Source organism: Euleptes europaea, chromosome 4 (assembly GCF_029931775.1).
Source record: "Euleptes europaea isolate rEulEur1 chromosome 4, rEulEur1.hap1, whole genome shotgun sequence".
NCBI classification, from domain to species: domain Eukaryota; kingdom Metazoa; phylum Chordata; class Lepidosauria; order Squamata; family Sphaerodactylidae; genus Euleptes; species Euleptes europaea.
The window spans coordinates 16,594,336-16,619,669 of NC_079315.1; the positions used below are offsets into that span (position 1 = coordinate 16,594,336).

General features: G+C 47.0%; 2 protein-coding genes across 2 annotated transcripts in view; both read left to right on the forward strand.

Moving 5' to 3' along the window:
• LOC130476926 (stimulated by retinoic acid gene 6 protein-like) overlaps nucleotides 1-8,327 on the forward strand; it is a 55,016-nt gene extending 46,689 nt beyond the window's left edge. Inside the window, exons 15-18 of the mRNA XM_056848938.1 lie at nucleotides 1,983-2,102; nucleotides 3,370-3,533; nucleotides 4,762-4,905; nucleotides 8,103-8,327. Of these exons, the coding sequence (XP_056704916.1) occupies nucleotides 1,983-2,102; nucleotides 3,370-3,533; nucleotides 4,762-4,905; nucleotides 8,103-8,239 (565 nt within the window). The 3' untranslated portion in view covers nucleotides 8,240-8,327. The remainder of the gene's footprint in view (nucleotides 1-1,982; nucleotides 2,103-3,369; nucleotides 3,534-4,761; nucleotides 4,906-8,102) is intronic.
• Nucleotides 8,328-8,492: 165 nt separating this feature from the next.
• Nucleotides 8,493-25,334, forward strand: part of LOC130476927 (stimulated by retinoic acid gene 6 protein-like) — a 37,051-nt gene continuing 20,209 nt past the window's right edge. The window contains exons 1-6 of the mRNA XM_056848939.1: nucleotides 8,493-8,521; nucleotides 19,911-19,983; nucleotides 20,075-20,175; nucleotides 22,951-23,081; nucleotides 23,175-23,295; nucleotides 24,584-24,629. Of these exons, the coding sequence (XP_056704917.1) occupies nucleotides 8,493-8,521; nucleotides 19,911-19,983; nucleotides 20,075-20,175; nucleotides 22,951-23,081; nucleotides 23,175-23,295; nucleotides 24,584-24,629 (501 nt within the window). The remainder of the gene's footprint in view (nucleotides 8,522-19,910; nucleotides 19,984-20,074; nucleotides 20,176-22,950; nucleotides 23,082-23,174; nucleotides 23,296-24,583; nucleotides 24,630-25,334) is intronic.

Below are 25,334 nucleotides of genomic sequence, written 5' to 3' on the forward strand. Positions count from 1 at the left end.
CGGTATTCATCCTAGAGTTCTTCAAGAACTCAAATGGGAAATTGCTGAACTTCTAACAAAGATATGTAATATGTCCCTTTGATCAGCCTCTGTACCAGAGGACTGGAAAATGGCCAATGTAACACCCATTTATAAAAAAGGTTCCAGGGGGGACCCAGGAAATTACAGGCCAGTTAGCTTAACATCTGTTCCGGGTAAATTAGTGGAAAGCATTATTAAAGATAGAATTGTCAAGCATATAGAAGGGCAAGGTCTGCTGGGCAAAACCCAACATGGCTTCTGTAAGGGTAGGTCCTGTCTCACTAGCCTATTAGAGTTTTTTGAAAGCGTCAGTAAGCATGTGGACAGGAATGAGCCTGTGGATATTGTGTATTTGGATTTCCAAAAAGCTTTTGACAAAATCCCCCACCAAAGACTGCTAAGCAAACTTCATAGTCACGGGATAAGAGGACAAGTCCTCTTATGGATTGAGAGCTGGCTGAAAAATAGGAAGCAGAGAGTAGGAATCAATGGTCAGTTCTCACAATGGCGGGATGTGAGCAGTGGGGTGCCTCAGGGATCTGTGTTGGGACCGGAGCTTTTCAACCTGTTCATCAATGACCGGGAGTTGGGGTTAAACAGTGAAGTAGCCAAGTTTGCAGATTACACCAAATTATTTAGGGTGGTTAAAACAAATTCGGACTGTGAAGAGCTCCAGAAGGATCTCTGCATACTGGAAGAATGGGCATTAAAATGGCAAATGAGATTCAATGTGAGTAAGTGTAAAGTGATGCTTTTTGGGACAAAAAATCCCAACTTCACATATGCACTGATGGGATCTGTGCTGGCAGCAACAGACCAAGGAAGGGATCTTGGGGTGGTAGTGGATAGCTCAATGAAGATGTCAACCCAGTGTGCGGCTGCTGTAAAAAAGACAAATTCCATGCTGGCCATAATTAGTCGAGGAATAGAGAATAAAACTGCTGATATCATACTGCCCTTGTACAAATCTATGGTGAGACCACACTTGGAATACTGTGTACAGTTCTCGTCACCACACCTAAAAAAGGATATTACAGAGCTTGAGAAGGTGCAGAAAAGAGCAACCAAAATGATTAGGGGACTAGAGCAACTGTCCTATGGGGAGCGGTTAAGACGCTTAGGGCTGTTTAGCTTGGAAAGAAGGTGGCTGAGGGGAGACATGATAGAGGCCTATAAAATTATGCATGGTTTGGAGAGAGTGGACAGGGAGACGTTTTTCTCCCTCTCCCATAATACTAGAACACGGGGTCATCTGCTAAAGCTGGAGGGTGAGAGATTCAAAACAGATAAAAGGAAGTATTTTTTCACACAACGCATAGTTAAATTGTGGAACTCCCTGCCCCAGGACGTGGTGATGGCTTCCAGGTTGGAGGGCTTTAAGAGGGGAGTGGACATATTCATGGAGGAGAGGGGTATTCATGGCTGTTAGTTAGAATGGATACTGTTCATACCGCATACCTATTCTCTCCAGGATCAGAGGAGCATGCCTATTATTTTGGGTGCAGTTTGACACAGGCAGGATGGTGCTGCTGCAGTCGTCTTGTTAGTGGCTTCCTAGAGGCACCTGGTTGGCCACTGTGTGAACAGACTGCTGGACCTGATGGGCCTTGGTCTGATCCAGCAGGGCCTTTCTTATGTTCTTATATAGTTACGTAATAAAAAATTAATTTAAAAAGGCATAATAGAGCCATTTGTCCTGTTGGGAGGGGGGCTCAGGCAGTCATCCTTGGCATGAGGATTGGAGCATCTGAAGCACATTGGGAGGTATACATGCTCAGTTCTCTCCTTGATGCCTCTACGTCCCTTTTTTTGATCCTGACTGTAAAAACAGCTTTAATCTTAAACGCTGGATAGAAAATATACAAGAAGCAGGCAGTTCTCCCTACAGAGCTTCTGATAGCCTCCACTTCCATATACCAATAACAGTTTCTCTCTCTCTTTTTTGCCCTTCTCTGCCTCAGCCTCACCTTTGTCCTCGTCAAGCTGATCAAGAAGCTTCAGCTTGTCATGGCAGGGCTTTTCTTTCTTCAGCCCAAGATTTCACCAGAAGACAAACAAAAGCCTCTGGCTCTCGATAACAGGTTAGTACTTGCCAGAGAGGCTGTTTCCCTCTCTCATCGCTTCCCTGGATTTATTCCACTGCGTGGAGGTCATGGATGCAGGATACCCGAGGAAAGCTGTGAGTATTGAGGAAGATCTTTCTCCCTGTGAAGAGCAGGTGATAAAGGCCACTCTTGTTCATGTCCATGTTTATTTCGGCCTCCTTCAGCACATTTCTCTGACCCCCGTCCCAGTACCTTAAGATCTTCTGAGGAAACTGTGAGGCTGTCTGAGGCATGGTTGGTCACCAAGAGATGGAGGGCTTTCTTAGAGGTGATGTTGTAGTTTATAATTCCTTGCCCAGAGAAACTCACTTGACCAATTCCTTGTCTATGCTTCAGAAAGCAATCTTGTTCCAGAAAGGGGTTACCCGTGGGGAAACTGTAGCCGTTTCAGGGCTACTGCCTGGACTCTTGCCCTGTTTAACTTTGGATTGTATGTTATGCTACTTTGTTGTTTTATTTTGTATTTTTGTTTTTTTTAATTGGAATTTGTTGCTAATTGTCTTGGGAATCTCTTTGTGGGACAGTTTATAAAGCTGAAAAATAAACATTAAGTCTATAAGGGCTGGGTATTGGAGTGACCAAACTATATATAAGGCTGAGTAATGGAGTGACCAGAAAGATTTGGTCAGTTGACCAATCAAATATTGTCAACTATTTTTAAGGCATTAACTTTATTAGAATAACCAGCAAGGTCCGGTGCAATAATCTTTTTTTACTTTACTCTAAAAGCAGTGGACTCTAATCTGGAGAACCGGGTTTGATTCCCCACTCCTACACATGAAGCCAGCTGGGTGACCTTGGGCTAGTCACAGCTCTCTTAGAGCTCTCTCAGCCCCACGTACCTCACAGGGTGTCTGTTGTGGGGAGGGGAAGGTGATTGTAAGCCGGTTTGATTCTTCCTTAAGTGGTAGAGAAAGTCGGCATATAAAAAACAACTCTTTTTTTTCTTCTTCTTCTTCTCCTTCTCCCTTCTCCCTTCTCCCTTCTCCCTTCTTCCTTCTTCCTTCTTCTTCCTTCTTCCTCCTTCTTCCTTCTTCTTTCTTTTTTCTTCTTCCAAATTCACTTGGTCATGCCTCTTCTTAAAGCACATTCACTTGGTCCTGCCTCCAAACTTTTATGGGTCTTGCAGTGTAATCCTGTGCGGAACTGCCCCAGTCAAAACCCATTGTAATCAATGGAGTAGGTTAGACTATAAGACTACACTGGTAGGAACGCGTCCCTTGTGTCCTCTGTTCCTTTGCAGAAAGGCGTTCCAGAACTTCACCTACTTTCTCTTCTTCTACACTGTGGTGATGGGCCTGTTTTCCTGTCTGATGAGGCTGATTCGCAGCATTGCTGTGGGAACGTGGCTAATTGGGCGCATAGACAGGACGGTCATGCCCAAAGGTTACGAAGCCTGCGATATGGGTAAGTGCTTGGAAAGATCTGGAGGATCTCCAGAGCTGTCATAATGCACGTATGTATATATGGGCAGGGGGGGCTTTGGTATATTCCATTTGTAATTGCTTGTAATTGTGCATTTATTTTGGTTTCTCCATTTACAACAACAAACAACAACAACACCTTTATTGGCATGTGTTCACAATAAGTACAAAGACTATAGGGTGAACACATGAAGCTGCCTTATACTGAATCAGACCCTTGGTCCATCAAAGTCAGTATTGTCTACTCAGACCAGCGGCAGCTCTCCAGGGTCTCAGGTGGAGGCCTTTCACATCATCCACTTGCGTGGTCCCTTTAAGTGGAGATGCCGTGGGTTGAACCTGGGACCTTCTGCATGCCAAGCATAGGCTCTACCACTGAGGCACAGCCCCTCCCCAGCAAAAACTATGACTAAACAAAGTCACACACACATACATAAACCTTCATTGGCATAATAACCATATTGGACTAAACAAAGTCAAGATTTAAATTCTCGGAGCCTCATAGCCAGTGGCAAAAATGTTTGTTACCCTATCTGTTGTGGCAGGATTTTGTCCGGAAAGAAAAAGTTGTACCTTGCAATTGTCCGAAGCTCCATTCCAATTAACTGAGAGTGGGTTAAGGAGTTTGCCTCGAATGCCAGCATAAAAAGGGCAATACAAATGATTGCTTGTTCTTCCACTTAGAACTCTTTGATCATCTAATACTAATCTTCTGGTGGTCCCCGGCCCTAGGAGTGTCTGGCTGGCCTCTCTGAGGAGACCAGGGCCCTGCAAGACCTTGTAGAGTTCCGCGGGGCCTGTGAGACCAAGCTGTTCCACCGGGCTTATGGTTGAGGCCAGTGATGGTTCCCTTTTTTCTGTAAATGCTGGCCTCCCTAACCTTCCACTTTTTACTACTCTCTTGGGTATTTATCCATCTGGCCACCCGGCTGTAGCTCAGATGTTAAGATTTAAGGGCGCCATTGGACATTTTTGTCCTTATTTAATGATTTTATAGGGCTATTTTAATTGTGGTTTTAAGATGGCTTTATCTTATTAATGTATCATATGTTTTATTTGATCTGTGAATCACTCTGACCCCGGCTTAGGCCTGGGAGGGATAGAAATTTGATAAAATAAATAGTGGTCACAAACTATAGTTTTTCAGCCTTGAGGGCCAGAAAAAAATTGACTTGATATGCATTGGGGTATAACAAATTATCTCCCTGCAGGGTTCAAGACATGGGTTGGCATGCTGCTCATGGATCACTACCACACGAATCCCTGCCTCCTTTACTTCTGCCACATCCTTGTTACCAAAAACAGAGAAAGAGAGCTTCAGAGACCTAAACACAGTACTGAGCTGATGGGAACAGGTAAAACAGTGTTGCAGTATGTTAGCAGTTAAATTATCATCTACTTGTGACCTTGGTGTGTGTGTGTGTGTATGTGTGTTTCAGGAAGGATAGGAGAAGGGACTCTGTTGTCAGAAAAGAAACTTGTGTACTGTAAATCTTCTCTCACCCTAATCCTGACTCAAGTAGGTGCTCCCTCAGTTGAATGTTCTATTGGTTTGTGTGATTTGGCTATTCCAAAGGGGGATTGTGACCTCCATTGTGAACCAAATGTTCATAATTATATATAAAAACCAACTCTACTTCTACTTCTCCTCCTCCTCCTCCTTCTTGAAAGAAGTTCCACCTCCCATCTTTGCTTGCTATGCTGGTTTTCTGTCTGCAGGTAGTTTGTAATTTTAGGGGAACATTACACAATATGTTCCTCCTTGATCTTCTGCCTGCCCTTTTGAAGCCATGCAATCCATTTTACCACCCAAAGCCTCTGCCACCTCATTGACTAGCAGGTGTGAACTCAGCCACAAGCAGCTCAGTTTCATGCCAGTCTCTCATTCCCACCCACTCAAACTATTTACACCATTAAAAAAATAAAACCAGAGCCTACAAGCCCACAAATAGGAAGTTTAGAAAACGATTTGACATGAATTCTGGTGCAGCAAGACACAAATTTAAAATAAAATGCACAGGCATGTGATGGTCCCTTAGTGCAGGGCTTCTTAAACTTTTTCCACTTGCAACCCCTTTCTACCCGAGAAATTTTTACGTGACCCAGGGTATATAGGTATATAAAATAGGTATACAAATCAAACAAACAAAAAATTATTTGCGACCCCCATATTCAGTTACGCAGCCCCATATGGAGTCGTGACCCACAGTTTAAGAAGCTTTGCCCTAGTGCATGGGATGGTGGAAAGTGCCAGCAAGCTGCAGTTGATTTATGTCAACTAGGGCTGTTGATTCGGTTCGGGCCGAACTGAAAAACAGCTGAATTTCCCCCGATTCGGCTGTTTTTCGGTTCGGACGAACCGAACTCAAAAAAGGCGGGAAACGGGGGAGCCAAATTTGCTGAATTCGGGGGTTCGGCGAATAAATTCGGCAGATTCGCCCCCCCGCGCCTTCACGGGGCTTCCATGAAGGCGCAGGGAGGGGGCCCTTTAAACAGGTCTGCACCTCCCAGCTGGGAGGCGCAGATCTGTTTAAAGGGCCCCTCGCGCAGAGAGCGCAGAGGGGCTTGACAACCTCCCGCCAGCCCTGCCAGCCCTGCCGGGGGGCTGGCAAGACCCTCTGCGCTGTCTGCGCAGGCAGCGCAGAGGGTTTCCAGACCCCCCCCCAGCCCTGCCGGGACTCCCGGCAGGGCTGGCGGGGGGCGGGCAAGCCCCTCTGCGCTGTCTGCGCAGGCAGCGCAGAGGGTTTCCAGACCACCCCCCAGCCTGCCGGGACTCCCGGCAGGGCTGGTGGGGGGCTGGCAAGCCCCTCTGCGCTGTCTGCGCGGGCAGTGCAGAGGGTTTCCAGACCCCCCCCCCCCAGCCCTGCCGAGACTCTCAGCAGGGCTGGCGGGGGGCGGGCAAGCCCCTCTGCGCTGTCTGCGCAGGCAGCGCAGAGGGTTTCCAGACCACCCCCCAGCCTGCCGGGACTCCCGGCAGGGCTGGTGGGGGGCTGGCAAGCCCCTCTGCGCTGTCTGCGCGGGCAGTGCAGAGGGTTTCCAGACCCCCCCCCCCCCAGCCCTGCCGAGACTCTCAGCAGGGCTGGCGGGGGGCTGGCAAGCGCCTCTGCGCTTTCTGTGCAGGCAGAGCAGAGGGTTTCCAGACCCCCCCCCCAGCCCTGCCGGGACTCCCGGCAGGGCTGGCGGGGGGGTCTGGAAACCCTCTGCGCTGTCTGCGCGGGCAGCACAGAGGGGCTTGCCAGCCCCCCGCCTGCCTTCCCGGGAGGGGGGGAGGGGGTCTTTAAACCCCTCTGCGCTCTCTGCGCAGAGAGCGCAGAGGCGCTTGACAGCCCCCCGCCTGCCTTCCCGGGAGTCCCGGGAGGGGGGGGCGGTTGGTCTTTAAACCCCTCTGCGCTGCCTGCGCAGACAGCGCAGAGGGGCTTGTTTAAAGGGCCCCCCCCCCCCCCCCCCCCCCCTGCCCCCCCCGCCCCCCCCCCCCCCCCCCCCTTCAGGGAATCCCCCTGAAGGCGCGCGGGGGGCCGAATTTTCCCCCGAACTGCGGATCCCCCCCGAATTTCAGGGATCGGAAGCGGGGGAATTCAGACTTTGGCACGGCCCGAATAAAAACGGGCCGAATTTTGTCAAAGCCGAACTATACCGATTTTTTTTTTCAACAGCCCTAATGTCAACCCTGGAAGATTTCCAAGGCCAGAGACGTTCTGAGGTGGTTTAACAACCCTGGACTTCCTTGGTGGTCTCCCATCCAGATACTAACCAGGGCTAACCTTACTTAGCTTCTGAGATCTGACGAGATCAGGCTAGCCTGGGCAATCCAGGCCAGGGCAGCGCATGACATACTCTGTTGCTTTCTGCAGAGCGAGCTATTAATGGTACAAGAGCAGGTCATACTGGCTTTTTCCTAGTCGGTTGGCAATTCTGTATATTTATTTATTTATTTTAGTATATTTTTTATTCAACTATTCTTGCCTGTGGAGATCCAAAGCTTACAAGAATGCTTTAAACAAATTTACAAATACAGCGTAAAATAGATGATTATTATTATTTTTAGTTACCCAGATCTTGATGGCCCAGGCTAGCTCGATCTCATCAGATCTCAGAAGCTATTTGGATGGGAGACCACCAAGTTCGCTACACAGAGGCAGGCAATGGCAAACCCCCTCTGAACATCTCTTGCCATGAAAACCCTAGAGGATCACCATAAGTCGGCTGCGACTTGACAGCACTTCCCGCCACCATTTTTTAATCGCTAACCTACTCATTCGCTGCCCAAGGTTAAATTCCATGCTGGTAAAAAACCAAATTTATGTATCCTTTGCCCTAGCTATAGAGTTGTTTATTCTAACTTTGAGATGTATTGGTTCTTGCTTATGGGTGACCCGTGTGGCTGATTGGCGTAACCACATTATGCTAATTTGAAACGTACATGAACGATACTAATTTGGCATGTATTCTGTGGGGAAATCACTTGAGGAGCTGCCCGCCATAACAGGGAGAGGATGCGCGGAATGTGTGTTCCAAACATGTTTTGAAATTATGCCCTGTTACCTTCTTTTAGATCACAAGGCGTCCATCAGAGCCAGGACAAGATGGCTGCTGCTGTATACGCTACTGTACAACCCCAGTCTTAGGGCACTCAGGAAGCCAAAACCGTGGCCTCAAGCTGTGGCTTTCCCTCTGAACTATTCCGTCTGATGAGCTCTGCAGCTGAAATGGTGCCATAGAAGACCACAGAACAGACACTCTGATTGGCAAACAGTGATTTGTGATTGGAACAAGACCTGCAGGGAGCCTGACCACCTCACTAAGAGTGGGAAGAGGGGAGGTCCATCAGAGGTCCCCAACCTTGTTGAGTCTGTGAGTGCTTTTGGGATTTTGAGAACAGTTGTTGGGCACCAGGGTAAAATGGCTGCTATTGGGTGGTACAGCAAACCGCAAAATAGCTGCCATGGAGGCTACGTCCAACGACAAAATGTTGTGAGAAAGTGTCTTCCTGTGATGGAGGCAGATGTTTTCCAAATGGGTGTGCCCTGCAGACACAAAGGAGATGTCTCCTGGGCTCTTCTGAAGCACTTCCTCCTCCAGCGAGTTGGAGGAAAGCCCGGAAGTAGCTTTTTCATTTCGGGAGTAGATGCTTCGGGAGACGAATGCAACGGATGCATTGGTGGGTGTCATGGTGTCCAATGGACACCACGCTGGGGATCATTGAGTTTAGAGCTTCTTGCTGACCTCTTGCATATGTTGTTCTCCAGACTGACTGCGTGGAATAAATATCACAGGCATTAAACAAAGGAGGGAGATGGAATGTGACAGTTTTGTGCCAGAAACTCTGACATGTTCAAATACATGAACACATGGCACTGCCTTAAACTGAGTCAGGCCATTGATCTATCAAGTCCAGTGTTGAATACTCGAACGAGCATCAGATCTCTGGAGTTTCAGATGGAGGTCTTTCTTATAATCTACTACCAGATCGTTTAAAGCTACAGGTGCTAGGGACTGAACCTGGGATGATCTGCGCACAGAGCAAAGCACGTGCTATGTTAGCCATTGCATTATCGCAGGGAAGAGGGGTACAAAAGATAACGTTTGCCAAAAATTGGCACTTGTGTCCAGTTCCCCCCACCCCACAGCACCAGTGTTTCATTCTGCACACCATCTGTCGAAATATTAGATAGGGCCATAAAAACTGGAATTCAAAACTGGTTATATCATAATGGAAGGGTTCCGGAAGATGCTTTAATTTATTAATTAGAACCATATTTATGCCGCCTTTCCACCCAATCAGGGTCCCCAAGGCAGCCAAAAAAATAAAAAATAAAACATTTGAACAATTGAAAACATTAAAAATTGTAAAGTAGTTCAATAAAAACACATGCCCCTTTTATGCTTGGCTGTTTCCCTCACGGTCACCACTCCGACGACTTCGGGTCTTTGTTCTGATTATGCTGTTTCTGACCGTCTTGCTCTCCCCCTGCATTTTCCTATGTTTTCCCCGCATTTTCAGAGACCTGTTTTATCTCAAATTTGAAAACGCGGGCAAAACGCAGGGCAATACAGGGGGAGAGCGAGGTGACCTCTGACAGTCAGAAACTGCATGCATAATCAACACAAAGACCTGAAGTTGTTGGAGGGTTGACCACGAGGGAAACAGCCAAGCATAAAAGGCCATAAACAACAAGGGAGCAGGGTTAGTAACTGTTATTGGGGATATGGCAAAGGAAACAAGTCTTCACCTGCTGGCGGAATTCACCAACAGAGGGAGACAGATGAATCTCCCTGGGGAGAGAGTTCCAACGTTTTGGTGCTACGACCAAGAAAGCCCTTTCTCATGTTGCCACCCATCTAGCCTCAAATGGCGGGGCAACCAAAGCAGGGCTTCCGAAGTTGACCAGAGTGTACGGGTAGGTGGGAGAGGTGGTCCTTAAAGTATATTGGTCCCAGGCCATACATGGCTTTATAGAGAATGTGACTGTGGACTATACTACTGTGTATAGTAAGTATTATCTGTTTGCTGTATGTATTATATGGCTCTCGCTGCATTATTTTCTACTTATATAATAACATTTTCTGCATTGTTTGACGTATCATGTCTACCACTTTATGCTTTGTTTCATATTTCTGTAACCTTAGACCTATTACATTGTGTATTAGATGTTTCATCCTATTGATTGTATTGGTTTACACTGTATAACCTGCCTTTAGTCTCGGTGAGAAAGTCGGACTGTAAATCAAGCAAATAAAAATAAATCATTGGAAAGTTTCCTCCTTTCCACTTCTCTCAGCAACAGTTCTATCGACTGAGCAGAAAGTCCCAGAAGTCTTGGAAAGAGCGGAGATCAGTGGTTATGTACACTGCAGCTGCTACATACACTTGATTTCTTCAGTGCATCTGATCCATCCATAATGCGCAAAGTGAAAGGGAATGCTTGAGTGCATGGAAATGCACAGCCATAAGGCACATGGCAAGTTCAATGTGGGTGTTGTATTTTCTACCCAAATTTGTACTATGAAAAGCCACCTGATGTGTTCATTTCAATGGAGTTTGGAGGACTAGACCAAAGCTGCTTAAAGTGTGGGTCACGACCCCATATAGAGTTGTGTAACTGAATGTGGGGGGGTCGCGAAAAATTTGGCAACAGGAAATGGTAAAATTATATGCATACCAAAGAATTGTTTTAAAATAAATTTCTTTATGGTTTATTATCAGCTAATATTTGATTTGTATACCTATTTTATATACATATATACACGGGGCCGCGAGTGGAAAACGTTTAAGAAACCCTGGACTAGACCACCCGTACTTTTATAAGGATAGCTAGTGTGAAACCTGCCACCCTAGAGTCTAGACTGTAGGTAGGGGCTCGAACCGTAACCCTACAGACATGCACTCAATTCTAATGGAAATCCATTGTAAGGTATTAGGGGGACCAAGTACCTAATTGAGGGCACAGTAATATCTGTTCCAGCATTCTTCAGAGTGCCTTCCTGTTGTTAGGGTTGCCAACCACCAGGTACTAACTGGAGATCTCCTGCTATTACAACTGATCTCCAGCCAATAGAGATCAGTTCCCCTGGAGAAAATGGCCGCTTTGGCAATTGGGCTCTATGGCATTGAAGTCCCTTCCCTCCCCAAACCCCACCCTCCTCTGGCTCTGCCCCAAAAACCTCCCGCTGGTGGTAAAGAGGGACCTGGCAACCCTACCTGTTGTGCTATCCCGAGCCACTGAAAAGACCTAATGATCCCTCATTATAGAAGAGCATTCATGCTCGCTCTGCTAAATTCTTTTCCCTCTGCTGTTCCAGAAGGCCAATTTGCAGGCCCAGCATATTTGGATAGAGTTTGTAAACGTGATCTGGTCAGCTCGAGCCCTTGGAACATTTTTTAAACTGGGAGTGTGAAATTTGGTCTGATCTGAGAGAAATGTATTCGTCTTCCCTCTTAATGTGCGTGCACTCCATCAAATCATAGCTCTCACGCAACCGTGTAGGGTTTTCAAGGCAAGAGACATTCGGGGGTGGTTTGCCATTGCCTGCCTCTGCGTGAGCTGAGAGAGTTGTGAGAGAACTGTGACTGGCCCAAGGTCACCCAGCAGGCTTCATGCGAACACATGAAGCTGCCTTATACTGAATCAGACCCTTGGTCCATCAAAGTCAGATTTGTCTACTCACACCCGCAGCGGCTCTCCAGCCCTCTGCCGTTCAGACAACCCAGTTCCTTTCTCACTACCAACACATGACCCCACCTGTACCCTGGAACTTTGCAAATCATTTTCTTAGGTTCCAGCTTTTTCTCCAACTCATCTCTTCCAGCTTTCTTTCTCCTTTCAGGTCATTGCTCCTTCTCTGGTGATAGAATGGCATTGTAAATAATGTGGAGGGAAGGGGGAGGGCAGCAGGAGGTAGACAGGAAGCAGCTAAAAGCCCAGAATGCTGGTGACTACTACCCTGTGGTTTTAGCCAGAATCTGGAAAATGCAGGCAAAACGCACCGGGAGAGCAAGGTAACCTCTGACAGGCGGAAAAGGCATGCATAATCGAAGCCCCGAAGCAGTCGCAGGGGGGTGGGCTGACCATGGGGAAACATCCCCGAATAAAAGGCCTAATGCAAAAGGTGCCAGAGTAAAAGCAGACAACCGCTGTGAACAGAGAGCAATGCAATTCCTTCGAACACCGTTTAAGGAGGGCGACCTGTTTTCTTCTTGCATTTTCATCCAAGCTGGGAAAGCAGAATCATGGATTATTCTAAGGAGGACTTCTGGTACGTTTGAATACAAAAACTTGTCATACCTTATGCGTGTGCGCGCTTGTACTTGTGCAGGGGTGCGTGTCGGTGAAGGGGTATTTTGGGTTTAGCTGCAGGTCGGGGTTTTAAAATTTGGACTGCAATGAGCTTTAACTCTGAAATGTGAGTATAGCACAGTAACTATAATACGGGGACAACAACAAACAATCTTGTGGAACCTTAAAGACTAGCACATTTATAGCAGGATAAGCTTTAATGGGCAAGAGCCCACAGTCAGTTGCATGAAATGGTAAAAAGAAGAAGAGTTGGTTTTTATATGCCGACTTTCTCTACCACATAAGGAAGAATCAAACCGGCTTACAAACCGACTTATCCTTCCCCTCCCCACAACAGACACCCTGTGAGGTAGGTGGGGCTGAGAGAGCTCTAAGAGAGCTGTGACCAAGGTCACCCAGCTGGCTTCATGTGGAGGAGTGGGGAATCAAACCCAGTTCTCCAGATCAGAGACCACCACTCTTAACCACTACACCACGCTGCATTGGGTAGACGTGTTGTAGAGTTGCCAGCTCTGTTCTTGGGAAACTCCTGGAGATTTGGGGGTAGATCCTGGGGATGGTGGGGTTTGGGGAGGGGAGGGACCTCTGTGGGGCATAATGCCATAAGGTCCACCCTCCAAAGCAGCCATTTTCTCCAGGGATCTGCTCTCTATAGTCGGGAGATCTCCAGCCTCCCCCATTCTAAAAACATTTGGGGGGAACCAGCAACGGTGTTGGTAGGCACTATGGGGAATCCTGATCTGAGCTTAATCACCTGGGTCAAACAGCCAAGAAACTAAAGCCATTTATCCAGGGCGGTTTCCCTTGTGGTCACCCTGCTGACTGCTTCAGGGCTTCCTTCTGATTTTGCATGCCTTGCCTGTCAGAGGTCGCCTCGCTCTCCCCACACATTTCCACGCATTTTGCCCATGTTCTCCAGATGCTGTTTTAGCCAGGATCAAGAAAACACGGGCAAAACATGCAGGGCAACCTCTGACGGTTGGGAAAGACGTGCATAAGCAAGAGGAAGCCCCAAAGTAGTCAGCTGGGTGATCTTGTTCATCTAGAGGTCAATTGTAATAGCCAGAGATCTCCTGGTGCCACCTGGAGGTTGGCAACCCTCAGCCTGGCCCTGGCTCCAAGCTTGCAGTGAGCAAAGCAAAGCTCCTCCGTCTCCCACGGAAAATCCAGACATGATTCCTCATCACAGACAAAGCATTGTTTTGAGGCCAGGTGACAGGATATGAAAGTAATATCTGTAAATGGCCCATTGACAAGTGAAAATAACGGCTTGGTTTTCTTCATGCTTTGGGACCAAATTAAATTTGATGAGGTTTGCAGGAATCGCTCTCTCCCTCCCTCTCCCTCCCTCTCTCTCTCTCTCTCTTTGTGTGTGTGTCCATCTATTTCTCTGTCTGTCTGTCTGTCTGTCTGTCTGTCTCTCTGCTCATACAGCTAAAGCCTTGAGCAGAATACAAAGTAAATGCCTTACTTAGTGTTACTCTTTTGGTATTTAATTATTGCCCCTATAAATTTTGCCGCAGAGTAACAGCATCATTTATATCTGATAACAGCAATGTCGCTTGATAACACTGTGCTGGAAATTAGCACCCTGGAAGTCAGTGCTGATAACAGCAGATGCCTCGTTGGAGATTCCCTATTTTTAAATAAAGGAATAATTAAACTGGCTTGCAACAGACTAAAACAATGCCAACCTGTGGCCTTTGGTCTGTTCTGGTGAGTGGCAGAGGCCCAAGTTTCCTTCCTCTCACTTCTGGAGAGTGGAGCTGCGTGCCTTCTGGCAGAGAGGCAAGAAGCAAGTTCTCTGCAGCCTTCCAGCCGAGGTCTGGAACAGTTAAATGTGTGTTTGGACTAGCCGTTTCTTCACTGTCACCCCCCCCCCGACTGCTCCGGTCATCGTTTTTATTATGCATGCCTTTCCCCACCATCAGAGGTCGCCTCGCTCTCCCTGAGCATTTCCCTGCATTTTGCCCGCGTGTTCTGGATTCTCACTAAAACAGCATCCCGAAAACATGGGCAAAGCATGCACAAAAGAGTGGGGGGAGTGAGGCGACCTCTGATGGTCGGGAAAGGCATGCTTAAGCACTGGGGCAGTTGGTGGGGTAACCGCCAGGGAAACAGCCCTGCATAAATGGCCAATGTTAAGAAGGACAAGGAGTAGTAGTAGGAGGAGGAGTTGGTTTTTATATGCCGACTTTCTCTACCACTTAAGGGAGAATCAAACCGTCTTACAATCACCTTCCCTTCCCCTCTCAACAGACACCCTGTGAGGTAGGTGAGGCTGAGAGAGCTCTAAGAGCTGTGACTAGCCCACGGTCATCCAGTTGGCTTTGTGTGTAGGAGAGGGGAAACTAATCCAGTTCACCAGATTAGTGTCTGCTGCTCATGTGGAGGAGTAGGGAATCAAACCCAGTTCTCCAGATCAGAGTCCACACTCCAAGCCACTACACCACGCTGGCAACAGCTTTGTATCTTGTGAGCCTTCACACTCTCCCATCTTATCTTTCATACATTGTTGGTATTGTCACCGTTTGTGGGAGGTTGGTACTGATAGCTCTGAACTGTAACAGCGTCTGTAACTTACAAGGAAACCTCTCAAAGTATTTCACAGAAGAGTTGCAGAATACCCTCTTTATGCTAATGCGAGGTCAATGTTTAACTAAATGTTTGCTTTTTGCCCACAGTGAGTTGGGGAAAACTGAGAATTGCTACACCCTGTCGTTATAGACCTGAATGGTCAAAGGTAGAAGCAAAGATTGCTTTGTTCAAGACTCCGGATGGACAACAGGATACCAAAATACCCGGCAGACGTATAACTGCTTACTTATGAATCTAGAATTGCGTACGTCTTTCTGGCACAGATCTTCTCCCCAATGGCCACAACGATCTCCGCAGAGACATGGTAAGCTTGAGCGGTGAGATTGCAATCGTGAGGCTCGCTTTGGGTAGGGCTGCCCACATTTTGCCGTTCTGGATTCTGGACCACCCCTGCATTATAGTGAATCAACAGCATGCCATAGAAAAGATGGAGAGGGAATGGTTAGGGGGCATTTGAGCTGGGGGGAAATGATTAGGGGCATTTGCAGGGGAGAACCAGTGGGTTGGGGGAGAGCTAAGCATCCATTTCCTTCCGGTCTATTGTCCTAACAGGGATGTGGAATGCGAATGGTAGTGTATAACCCAATCTCATCAGATCTTGGGAGCTAAGCAGGATCAGTTCTTGGAAGGGAGACCACCAAGGAAAACTCTGCAGAGGAAGGCAATGGCAAACAAAGCAAGAACAAACCTGGGAACTTGTCTGCACCTGGTGACTCTTCACCTGATATATCTAGTACTTCAACTAGACAAGAATACATCAAGAAGGCTTCAGCTTGTTAGCTATATGCACACTGAACAAAGAGTTTAAGACCTTTGCCCTTTTGTTATATCTTTATCTGATGTATTATAACCTGTGTTCTGGTTTAACTTTTTGTAAAAACATACTTTATATTAGTTCAAACATGTTTATATATTGCTGCTAACATTAACAACCTCTTGTTATTTGTAAAAATAAAAATAAAACTACATATAGATATACAGAAATTGTATGATAAATTGGTATTCACATTCAGTATAATGGGTATGGGTGTGAGAGCTGGACAATGAGGAAACCTGATAGGAAGGAAGTAGATTCCTTTGAAATGAGGTGTTGGAGGAGAGTGTTACGGATACCCTGGACCGCGAAAAAAACAGTGGGATTTAGATCAAATCAAGCCTGAACTGACCCTAGAAGCTAAAATGACTAAACTGACGCTGTAGTACTTTGGACATATTATGAGAAGATAAGAGTCACTGGAAAAGACAATCATGCTAGGAAAAGTTGAAGGCAGCAGGAAAAGAGGAAGACCCAACAAGAGATGGATCAACTCTATAAAGGAAGCCCCGGCCCTCAGTTTGCAAGACCTGAGCAAGGCAGTTAAGGATGGGACACTTTGGAGGACGTTGATTCATAGGGTCACCATGAGTCGGAAGTGACTTGACGGCACTTAACACACACACATAATGGGTACCATATTATGTTGTTTAGCACCACCTGGAGTTTGGCAATCTTAATTATTTCCCCCCAGCTGGTTTTCCACCCTACGCAGGAGGTAAAATCAGGAGAGGTGACTGTTGTGTACAGAGCATTCAATGCAGTCCTGACTGAGCTCGACATACCAGGCTCCGGCCTGCATTTGTCAATAAGACCGGTGTTCTGCTAGCAGCATGACCTTTGGCTGTCTCTCAATTGCACTTTGCAGACAGTTTAACTGTGTTGATACGTCTGTTGCCATTTCCCCTGCCAGACGTACATCAAATCATGGTGGATCAGATAAAGAGAACCAGGAATTTGCTGTTTTCTGCAGTAGAGAGCAACAGGCTGAAAACAGCAGTGGGAAATAAATTAATCATAAATGAAATTTTAAAAAAGAAATTGGATTTTTTGGGGGGTGTATCCCATAATACTAGAACGCGGGGTCATCTGCTGAAGCTGGAGGGTGAGGTGAGAGATTCAAAACAGATAAAAGGAAGTATTTTTTTCACACAATGCATAGTTAAATTGTGGAACTCCCTGCCCCAGGATATGGTGATGACTGCCAACTTGGAAGGCTTTAAGAGGGGAGTAGACGTGTTCATGGAGGAGAGGGGTATTCATGGCTACTAGTTAAAATGGATACTAGTCATGCTGCATACCTATTATCCCCAGGATCAGAGGAGCATGCCTGTTATCTTAGGTTCTGTGGAACACAGGAAGGATGGTGCTGCTGCGTTTGTGGGCTTCCTAGAGGGACCTGGTCGGCCACTGTGTGAACAGACTGCTGGACTTGATGGGCCTTGGCCTGATCCAGCAGGGCTTTTCTTATGTTCTTATGTTCTTAAAGACAGCACTGTATTCAGCTGCAGATTGAATGCGGTGGGGTGCAGGTGACAGAATGTCATGCAAGAGAATCCTGGGTTCAAATCCTTCTCAGCAGCAATGCTCAACAGGAGGCTGTGGATGACATGGGATATGCATATGGAATATGTATTTCACACCTTTGACCCAGCACTGAAACCATCTCGGCATCCCAGTGGGGTCCAAACCAGTGAAAACCTTAGAACAATCTTTTGATTAAAAAATAATAATCAAAGAACCTGTATAATGTCTGGGGAGCAAATCCAGTAAGCATTAGTCAAAGCTAGTGCAGGTGGTCAGATTGTGAAAGACCCCCCCAGGGTGGCCAGCTCAGGGTTGGGAAATATCTGGAGATTTGGGGGTGGAGTTTAGAAAGGGGTTTGGGGAGGAGAGGGGTTTCAATGGGGTATAATGGCATAGAATTCATCTTCCCAAGCGGCCATGTTCTCCAGGTGAACTTATCTCTGTAGCCTGGAGATCAGTTGTAATCCCAGGAGATCTCTATCCACCGTGTGGAGGTTGGCAACCCTCCTCCCAGCACAGAACTGTAATTTTATAAAGTAAAATGGAATTAGTTATAAGGGAAGTCAGAATATCTGTGACATTTAAAAGAGAGCGGCAGGGGGGAAAACCCCTTCGTAACACTGTAAAAGGCAAATTTAATTTGGCAAAAGGCTTTGGGAATGCCACATAATCAAAAATCTTTATGGCCAGCAGGACACAGGCTAAGGCCATTTATGCAGGGGCATTTCCCCGCGGTCACCCCGCCGACTGCTTCAGGGCTTCCTTTTGATTACGCATAGCTTTCCCGACCGTCTGAGGTCGCCTCGCGCTCCCTGTGTGTTTCTGAGCATTTTTCCCGCGTTTTCCGGATTTTGGCTAAAACAGCATCCGGAAAACATGGGTGAAATGTGCAGGGAGAGCGAGACGGCCTCTGACAGTCTAGAACAGTGGTTCCCAACCTTTTTTTGACCAGGGACCACTAGGACTTTTTTGTTTGGTGCAGGGACCCCAAGGTTCAAAATAAAAATTCCAAGAATTTGAAAATAAACTTTAATCATAACTGTTAGTTAAACATTAAACTTAGAATAATATTTGAATATATATTTTATAATAGAGAACTTTTAATTGAAAATATTAATTTATTATGGGTTTATAACTTTGTTTCGCGGACCTTAATTTAGTTCTCGCAGACCCCTGGGGGTCCACGGACCCCTGGTTGGGAACCAGTGGTCTAGAAAGACATGTATAATCAAAAGGAAGCCCTGAAACAGTCCGTGGGGTGACCGCAAGGGAAACTGCCCTGCATAAATGACCTTACTTGGCGGTTGGTTCAAGGCCATTCCACACGTTGCCTCTGGAGAATGAAGCTGTGGGGTACAAAGCGTTAATCTTTGAGAGGAGCTCAAAGAAATGGAGTGGGCAGAGCTAAGGAACTCTAAGGGCACTAAACCCCCTTCCCCACCAGTTCTAAGGCAAAGGGGCTCCCTGGTCATTGGTGGGCTCCAGCAAGGGAGGCGAGGAGGATCTGGGGATCCATAATGGGAGTCCTTGGGCTGAATCTTGGAACAACGGCCTTCCAGTTGATGACATTTATTGTTGTCAACTTGTTGAGATTTGTTTATGGGTGGTGGGTGTTTTTTTTTGTAATGTAACCCCTCCCCCTTTGTAAGCTTCTTTAGATCCCTCGGGGGCCAAGGTAGCCTTAAATGTTTAAAAAATAATTTTAAAAGACAGTCTTCTTTCCCCTCCCATTTTTATCACAGCCGACTGCTAGCAAGTAGGCTGCTTACATAAGGAGGTTTTGCCAACAGCTGGGCCGCACAAAGGAGCTTGGGGTAGCACCCTAGATTTCTGCGTGGAGAAGGAGGCAAGCCGGATTTATGAATAAAAAGTCATCTGCTGTATACATCAGGTGGACAAGCCAGGATTTGTGCAACGAATTGTGTCTGAAACAACCACAGTTTGTTGTGATGACAGAATGTGGTCAGGGCATGACCTTATAAATGCCCACTGGAATTATGGTACATTTTCTCTGTAGACCAAGGGTCCTCAACCTTGTTGAGCCTGTTGGTACATATGGAATTTTGTGAACACGTAAGGGCTGCCACCCCCAAATGAAGTATGCAGTCAACCACCAAATGGCTGTCATGGGGTGCGGGGTCAATCACACAATACTTTAAAAAGTCCCAAGCCAAGCATTCTCTTATGATGGAGTGGGCACTACTTGCAGAAATAAAGGGGGTGCCTGCTATGCTCTTCTGAACCTCTTCATGCTCCAGTGGGGAGGAGGAAAGGCTATACCGGCTCTTTGCTTTGGGGATGGACACAAGGGATCCTGGAAACATCAACGGATGTCAGCACCCCCATGGACACCACAATGGGAATCACTTCTGTAGGCTCATGTTTAGGGTGCTCTCAAAAACGTCTCACTTAGAAAGGGTGTGGGAAATTGATGCAAGGCAGTTTGGGGTATATTTGCAATATGGAGAATGTTCTCCATATTGTGTCTCCTGTGTCGTTCTCCTGACATTCCCAGCAGAAACTGAGTTTTATATAAAGACCCAGTCAGAACGACTTTTGGGGAAGATGGAACCTTCCTGTAGCTTCAGATAATGTCTGTTTATCTACCTTTGTGTTTCCTGAGCAGGGTGCCGAAGAACGAAACCTGCAAAAATTCGATTGACCTGCAACACTTCCTGCACTATTCCCTTGTTCCGTCAGTAAGTTGACCATTATACTGACGACTTCCCATTGTCGACAGGAGTATGGTGTGGCATGTTCCCATCGATGTCTTTTGTTCCCTTCTTGCAGGTCGCCATCATTATAGTGCTATCATGCCTTGAGAAAAGACCAAGGGGAAGGCCAATCGATGAAAAATGGCCTCTTCTCAAGAGACAGTGTGGGATTCTGATGTGAGTCTTTAGAGGCCCTCTGCTACCTAGAACTTTCCACACACAGATTCCAACCAGGTAGACCCCCCATAGGAGCCACATAACATGTGGGCATATAGCTCAGAGATGTCTGCCATGATGACTTTCATGGGCCACAACATGAACATGGTTGGAACACATAAGAGAAAGCCAAAGATTTCCAACTGTGGTCAAGTGGGTGCCTCTGGGAAGGCTAAGAATATAAGTGAGGTTTTTTAAAAAAGAAAATTACCCAGCCACCTCTCCACCTTGACTCAAAATCCCACTTGCTTTGTTTCATCAAAAGAGTGAATAAAGAATGCTTCCAGAGCTCAGTCTTGACTTTAGGGCCTGGAGGTCTCCTGGAGTTACTACAACTGATCTCCTGACAACAAAGTTTTGCTCCCCTGGAGAACATGGCTGCTTTGGAGGGTTGATTCTATGGCATTCTTCCCCGCTGATGTCCCTCCCCTCCCCAAACCTTGCCCTCCTAGGCTCCACTCCCAAATGTCTAGGGATTTCCTGACCTAGAGTTGGCAACCCTACTTGACCTTTCTCATACTTCAGACCCACTTTTAACCCATAGCCCAGGGGTGTCGAACTCAATTGTTAAGAGGGCTGGATAAGACGTAAATATCACTTGGTTGGACCAGGCCAGATTGGGGTTGGGGTGGCTGCCTCAGCTGGCTCACGGGTAGGATAAGAGCTCTCGAGGGTCCGGATCCAGCCCTCAGGCCTGATGTTTGACACCCTGCCATAGCCTGTGTGTGTGTGTAAAGTGCTGTCAAGTCGCAGCCGACTTATGGCGACCCCTTTTTGGGGTTTTCATGGCAAGAGGCTAACAGAGGTGGTTTGCCAGTGCCTTCCTCTGCACAGCAACCCTGGTATTCCTTGGTGGTCTCCCATCCAAATACTAACCAGGGCTGACCCTGCTTAGCTTCTGAGACCAGACGAGATCAGGCTAGCCTGGGCCATCCAGGTCAGGTCATGCCATAGCCTACAGCACTTGTAATTTTTCACCATTTACGTCTGCTAATCATTGCCTTGTAGCTTAGTTCCCTATGACAGAAGGTTACTTGTGTTGCTTGAAGAGGGGGGGGGGTGCATTTTAGCCAATTGCCCCTCCCATTGCAGACCCCCATTTTCCATCAGCTATTCATAAAGGTCTGCTGGCCCAAGGAATAAAATTACAGGGGGGAACATAGGAATATCCTGATTTATTAGTGCATCTGTTTAGATGAAAGCTATTAATATTATTATTCTCAATGTGCAGGGCAGATTCTCTCCATAGGAACACCTCTAGGATTACTGGCTCACTTGGGCTGCATCCATTCACTTGCCCCAGAAGGACATGAAAGTGGGTTCAGCCCAAGTTTTCGCACTGCCCAGGCAAATGACAGTTTTGCAGTCTATCCCATTTTTGTATGCTAAGCGGCATCAGAATAGCACACTAAATGGTCAAGAACTGACCAGAGTATTATTTTCTGATTTTCATGGACTTTTACGCATGGCTGTTAAACTCGCCGTCATCCCTCCGATGACTTTCAGGGACCTGTTTTATCTCAAATTTAAAAACGTGGGCCAAGCGCGGGCCAAACACAGGGGGAGGTGACCTCTGATTGTTGGAAACGGCATGCATAATCCAAACAAAGACCTGAAGTCGTCGGAGGGGTGACGCCAAGGGTAACAGCCATGCATAAAAGACCCATGTTTAATTCCAGCAAATTGACTAAGTGCTACTGTGGCCACATTAATGTAGAATAAATACTGTCCTGTGATTCCTTGGTACTTTCTGTGAAAGTGCAGACAAACTGAACATGAATGTGTGAATCAAAGCCTAGATTTTCAGTTCCTAGTTTGCATTGCTTATTACCTACATTATTTGGCTCTCACCCTGCTCTATGGTTTGCTGCCAGATAATTTATTCGGTATTCTTCCATGTTTCTTCTGTAGTCTTCTATGTTTCTTCTGTATTCACCTCTGTTCAGTTAAACCAGGGGTGGGGAACCTTTTTTCCGTGGGTGGGGCCATACAAAATTATCAACGTAAAAATTAGCCGACCAAGCCCCAAGCAGGCAGCTGCCCCAGATGACCCCACCCCCGCACGGGCAAGCAGGCAGGCATCCAACCAGTGGCGAACTCGCTCATCTGGTGGCACAGGATGGTCTGTTGCACCAGTCGTGCGTAGCCGTCCAGCCGCACGCCGGAGTTCCTCCTGCTCCTCATGGTCGGGGCCGGATTCTACAGCCAGCTCCTGCTACCTCCGCCTGCAGGGATGAAATGAGGCCACACTGGCTAAGAACCCCCCCCCCCGCGCGCGCGCATTCTGCCCCTGCCCCCTTTAACCTCTCCATTGTCGCCACTTCCGCCCCCAGCCCTCTTGTAGTACAGAGGAAATACGTTTCTCCATGGGCCAGGTGGGAAAGGGTTAACACAATTTCTTGGGCAGTCCTAGCAGCTCCATAGCTAACGACTCTTCTGGAAGGGGGGAAAAGGGTTCCTCTTCTCAGCAAAATAAGCTCACATCCACCTTGAATAGAGGCTATTCCTGTCCGCGGTAGGGGGCGGATCACCAGACTTAGATCCTTCCGAGCTAGAGATCTGCCAGGACCCACGAAGGGCCCAGACCAAATGATTTCGTGGGCTTTAAACAGCCCCCGGGCCTGACGTTCCCCACCCCTGAGTTAAACATTTCTGCCATCCTAAATCAGGCAACATGTAACTGCTCATCAAGTGCTGACACTTTTTCATCCAGTTCCAATATCTTCTCGTTCACAGACCCTTGGATTTTGTAGGGGCATTCCAGAATCGGTGGTCGCTGGCTTTCGCCTTTGGAGCCACGGCCAACAAAGTCATGATCATGTTTTCAGAAGGATACCTCCCCGTGCAAGTGCCCCAATGGGCTCGAGGTAAAAAATTCCCTTGTAGAAATTTCACCCCGCTGCATAAACCAGTTCAGCCATGACTGAGGGTCTCTGGACCCAATTTCTATCTTCTTGCAGCTGTTGTGATTCTAGTCTGTGCCATGGAAGTCGGCCTTTCTTCCTACCCATTTTTCACTTGCCTTTCAACACGTTTCCAGATCACAGGAGCCACACTTGGATTCCTTTATACAGGGTCTTGGTAAGTAGCCTAAGATATATTGGCCTGAATGCCACTCAGAGATGGTGGGCTTTGAGGAAGGGCACACAGAGAGCCTCACAGAATCTATTTTTCTGGGCCATATTTATCTTCAGGGGGATAATAGGTTGAAATGGAAAGCATTACCACCAAGATTAGGGTTATCATCTCTGGGTTGGGAAATTCCTAGAGATTTGAGGGTGGAACCTGGGGAAGGAGCAGGGTTTGGGGAGGGGAAGGAGCTAGGGTGGCCAACCTCCAGGTACTAGCTGGAGATCTCCTGCCATTACAACTGATCTCCAACCTGGAGAAAATGGCCTCTTTGGCAATTGGACTCCATGGCATTGAAGTCCCTCCCTCCCCAAACCCCGCCCTCCTCAGGCTCCGCCCCAAGAACCTCCTGTCAGTGGTGAAGAGGGATCTGGCAATCCTAGAAGGACCTCAGTGGGTCTTAATGCCCTAGAGTACAGCTGCCATTTTCTCTATAGTCTGGAGATCAGTTATAATTCCAGGAGCAATCCAGGCCTGACCTGGAGGTTGGCAACCCTGAATATAGTTTCCCCAACTGAGTCTCACAGGGTTACCTGCAGATTCTGTTGCCACACAATGGTCATTCACTAAGTAAGCATTATGTGCTATTAAGGTTGCCAACCACTTTTCTTGGCAGGGATGTGCAGGAATATGTGCATGCGAGCCGTAAAAATCTGAGCATGCAGCTTTCTCCATCGCTGCATCTTCATGATGGGAGAACACTCGCCTGTTGAACTTCTGCCTGACATGCTACTATTACATGGAGGAGCTCCACTTTTTTTAAAAAAGTTCCCCATAAGTAACTCTGTTACAATTAGCGGCAAAACTAAACAAGAGTTTATAAACTATATAAACTAACAAGATTTTATTCCAGCATAAGCTTTTGTGGACAAGAACCCATGTGCTTCAGATGCACGGTCCTCACTAGGCAGATATTTTTATATGAGGTTTTGAAGAAAAAGTAAAATAAGTAGGGTTGCCAGCTCTGGGTTGGGAAATACCTGGAGATTTTGGAGGGTGGGGTTTGAAGAGGGGAGGAACTGCAATGCCATAGAGTCTAATGGCCAACCTGGCCATTTTGTCCAGAGGAACAGATCTCTGTCGCCTGTAGATCAGTTGTAATAGCAGGAGCTCTCCAGCCACCACCTGGAGGTTGGCAACCCTAGCAGCAATGTGGAACCGATTTTGTCTCCTTGCCTAAAGAACTTCATGATTTGAATGAACAGGAATCCATCTTTTGGTTCGTTTGTTTGGTTTTCAGGTTTACAGTCATAGTGTTGAACATTGCACAGTGCCCACACGGGCAAGTAAGTATGGCTATGTAATGATCCTAAAATGTTTGATTTCCTTTATTTTTATAACAGCCAGTAGGGTTAGAGGGAAGGAAACCGTGGATTACAGAGATGGGCAGTCCAACAAGCTCACTGTTTAAGCTAAAGAATGTGGATTTAGGTTGATTAGCGCTGATGAAATGAAATCCAAATACCTTGGCTTAACATCCTCTCCTCCTTCTCTCTCTTCCTCTGAGCTCAAAGCACTTCACAGATTTGTACTCTTTATAACAGGAGTCCCCAACGTGGGGTCTGGGGGAACCATTGCACCCACTGACACCCACCAAGATAAGCTGTGGCAGCCATTTACATTCTGCAACCATGTAAAGCTAAAATTTAAATTTTAGAATCTCAGAATCAACGTAGCTGCTATAATCAAATTCCTAAAGAGATAAACATGTTCCCTTTTTTGCACACATCCAAAGAGGACCATTTGGTGGCTGTGCCCACCCCACTATCTCAGAATCCCAAAGGTGCCCATAGGCTCAAAAAACTTATGGAACCCCTGCTTTATAACTAGGGTTGCCAGGTCCTTCTTCTCAACCGGCGGGAGATTTTGGGGTGGAGCCTGAAGCGGGCAGGGTTTGGAGGGACTTCAATGCCATAGAGTCCAATTGCCAAAGCGGCCATTTTTCTCCAGGTGGTCTGATCTCTATCGGCTGGAGATCAGTTGAATTAGCA